At 47.4% G+C, this 2045-nt stretch overlaps 1 protein-coding gene across 4 annotated transcripts in view; it reads right to left on the bottom strand.

Annotated features, from left to right (window-relative positions):
- PSIP1 (PC4 and SFRS1 interacting protein 1) overlaps window positions 1–2045 on the bottom strand; it is a 49398-nt gene extending 47353 nt beyond the window's left edge. For all 4 annotated transcript variants that reach the window (XM_006021336.3, XM_006021338.3, XM_014518837.2 and 1 more), the window contains exons 1-2: window positions 1917–2045; window positions 558–634 (exon numbers count right to left, since the gene is read on the bottom strand). In XM_006021336.3, coding sequence (XP_006021398.1) covers window positions 558–634; window positions 1917–1988 — 149 coding nt within the window. In that variant the 5' untranslated portion in view covers window positions 1989–2045. The remainder of the gene's footprint in view (window positions 1–557; window positions 635–1916) is intronic.

The following is a 2045-nucleotide window of genomic DNA, read 5'->3' as shown; positions in this document are numbered from 1 at the left end:
AAAAAAACTTGTATGTTCTTCTAAAAAGGCAGCATGAAGCTAAAGAACAAAATTGCCTTGTAGTAACTGAGTAACAGCAGGAAGGGAGCCAAGCTCCATGTGTGGACCCCGTCTGCTAGGCCCAGAGCTGCAGCAATTAAAGCTGCCACTACTCCCCCATCACCAAATTTCCAGACCCATGGGGATTTGTATTTTTTGCATATAGTGCACATTCCAATTTCCACCAGGTGGTTTAGGGAGAAAGGTGCAGATAATATACAAGGAAACACAGTACATAGGACAATCGTACCCACTCTAATTTAACTAAGTTGAATACAAATTCATAAAGTTTCATGGAATGATTATAGACCAGTGTCCACCTCTGTATTTCACGACCAAAGTAATATAAATAACTAGCATGCATCTTTAGGTGCCTAACTTGTTAACTGTTGATAGTTTAGCTGCAGTTTAGTTGTCTACTGCTGAATGGTATAACTTGTGAATGCTACAAATGCAGGCAGGCAAACAACCATCAGATTGTTTTCATTTCCTTTTTGCTTTTAATCTACAGGACTTACGTCTCATGGGTGCCAAAAAAGAAAATGGGCATCTTATTTGTAGGAGGTTTTACTGCTCCATCAGGAACTTCATCCACCTAGGGACAGATGACAAGAATCAAAACATTTAGTAATTATGCAGAACATTTAAGAAATATCAAATGAGGAACAAAATAGTAAAGAAAGAACTTTTGACAGCAGAACTGTTCTGTCAACTTTAGCACAGTAACGTAACAAAACCCAGGTATCAAGGATGATGTTCAAATTGCTCTTAGCAGCCCTTAAAGCAAAAAGGGCACCTAAAGGCTCCAAGACTAATGCTTTCTTTAAAAAAAAACAAAAAACAAACAAACAAACAAAAAAACGGGGGGGGGGGGGGAGGATGAGCGTAAGCAGTATTTGATCCGATGCAAATACCTCCTTCTTACCACAATCCATAGCAACACTTCCTATCCCGTGCTGAACCAATGACTGGCACAATGCCTTACATATCTAAGGAAAGAGGGTATTAAAAAAGGAAGAAGAAAAAAAAAAAAACACAACACGAAAACAGAAAGGAAACCAAGGGGCCACCAGCCTTGCCTCTGCACCCTCACCACTACCAAGCCAACCAGAGTAGCTGCCGAGAGCTAGGGTACCAGGCTAGCAACTGACCACTCTCTTCCTGAAAACAGTGGGTGGAAAAGGCTTTAAGACACCAGTGGCACAAAAATAAAATCCACTAGGAAAACAAGACAAGAGATAAACTGAAAACTGCTGCTGGGGGCAGGGGAGCAGGATACCTGATCCACAATCTGCTTTAGTTCCCAAATGGATGGATGCAAAAAAGGATGCTGAGGGCACTGCTGCTTTAAAGCTACTTCTACGGCTCAACATCTGGTCCCACGCCCACTCAAGCAAGGGTCTGATAGAGACCCCTTGGCCCCGGGTTGCCAACTACCACAACCGGATACAGCAATGTTTGGAAAGCCCACGCCTGCTGACCAGGTCAGAAGGGGAAAGGGAGGAGGGGGTGGGGAAGCCAAAACAGGCCCAATCAGCCTCATTGCAGGAGCTCTCCATTGCTTACGCTAATAACCAAGGATAAGGAGTTATATAAGGAAAACAAATAACTGATCTTCTCCCACCCACACCCACATATAACACACGTTGCTCCAGAAACGCAGTATGAAGGAAAAAAAAATGCCCTTGTAGTAACCCAGTAGCAGCTGATCAGGACCCAGGTAGCTGGAAGAAGCTTGTGAGCGCCCCCAGAGCAGCGGGCTGGGGCAGGAGGGAGGACCGCCCCCCATCCGGGCGCGCTCGCAGGGGAGCTCGGGTGCAGCAGGGCCGGTCCCCACCCCCCACGGTCGCTTCCCGGGGCCGGGGGGCGCGCCTTACCCGCGCGGGCCAGTGCGGGTAGCCCTTCATCTTGGCGAAGATCAGGTCTCCGGGCTTGAAGTCTCGGCTCATGGCTGTTGCCGCCAACGGGGGTCACGGCGCCGCCGCCGGAGATGCCGCTGTGGCGGG

Source organism: Alligator sinensis, unplaced genomic scaffold (assembly GCF_000455745.1).
Source record: "Alligator sinensis unplaced genomic scaffold, ASM45574v1 scaffold917_1, whole genome shotgun sequence".
In the NCBI taxonomy this organism is placed as follows: Eukaryota; Metazoa; Chordata; order Crocodylia; family Alligatoridae; genus Alligator; species Alligator sinensis.
The sequence above is the reverse complement of the archived record's forward strand: the minus strand, read 5'-3'. Positions and strand labels throughout refer to the sequence as shown.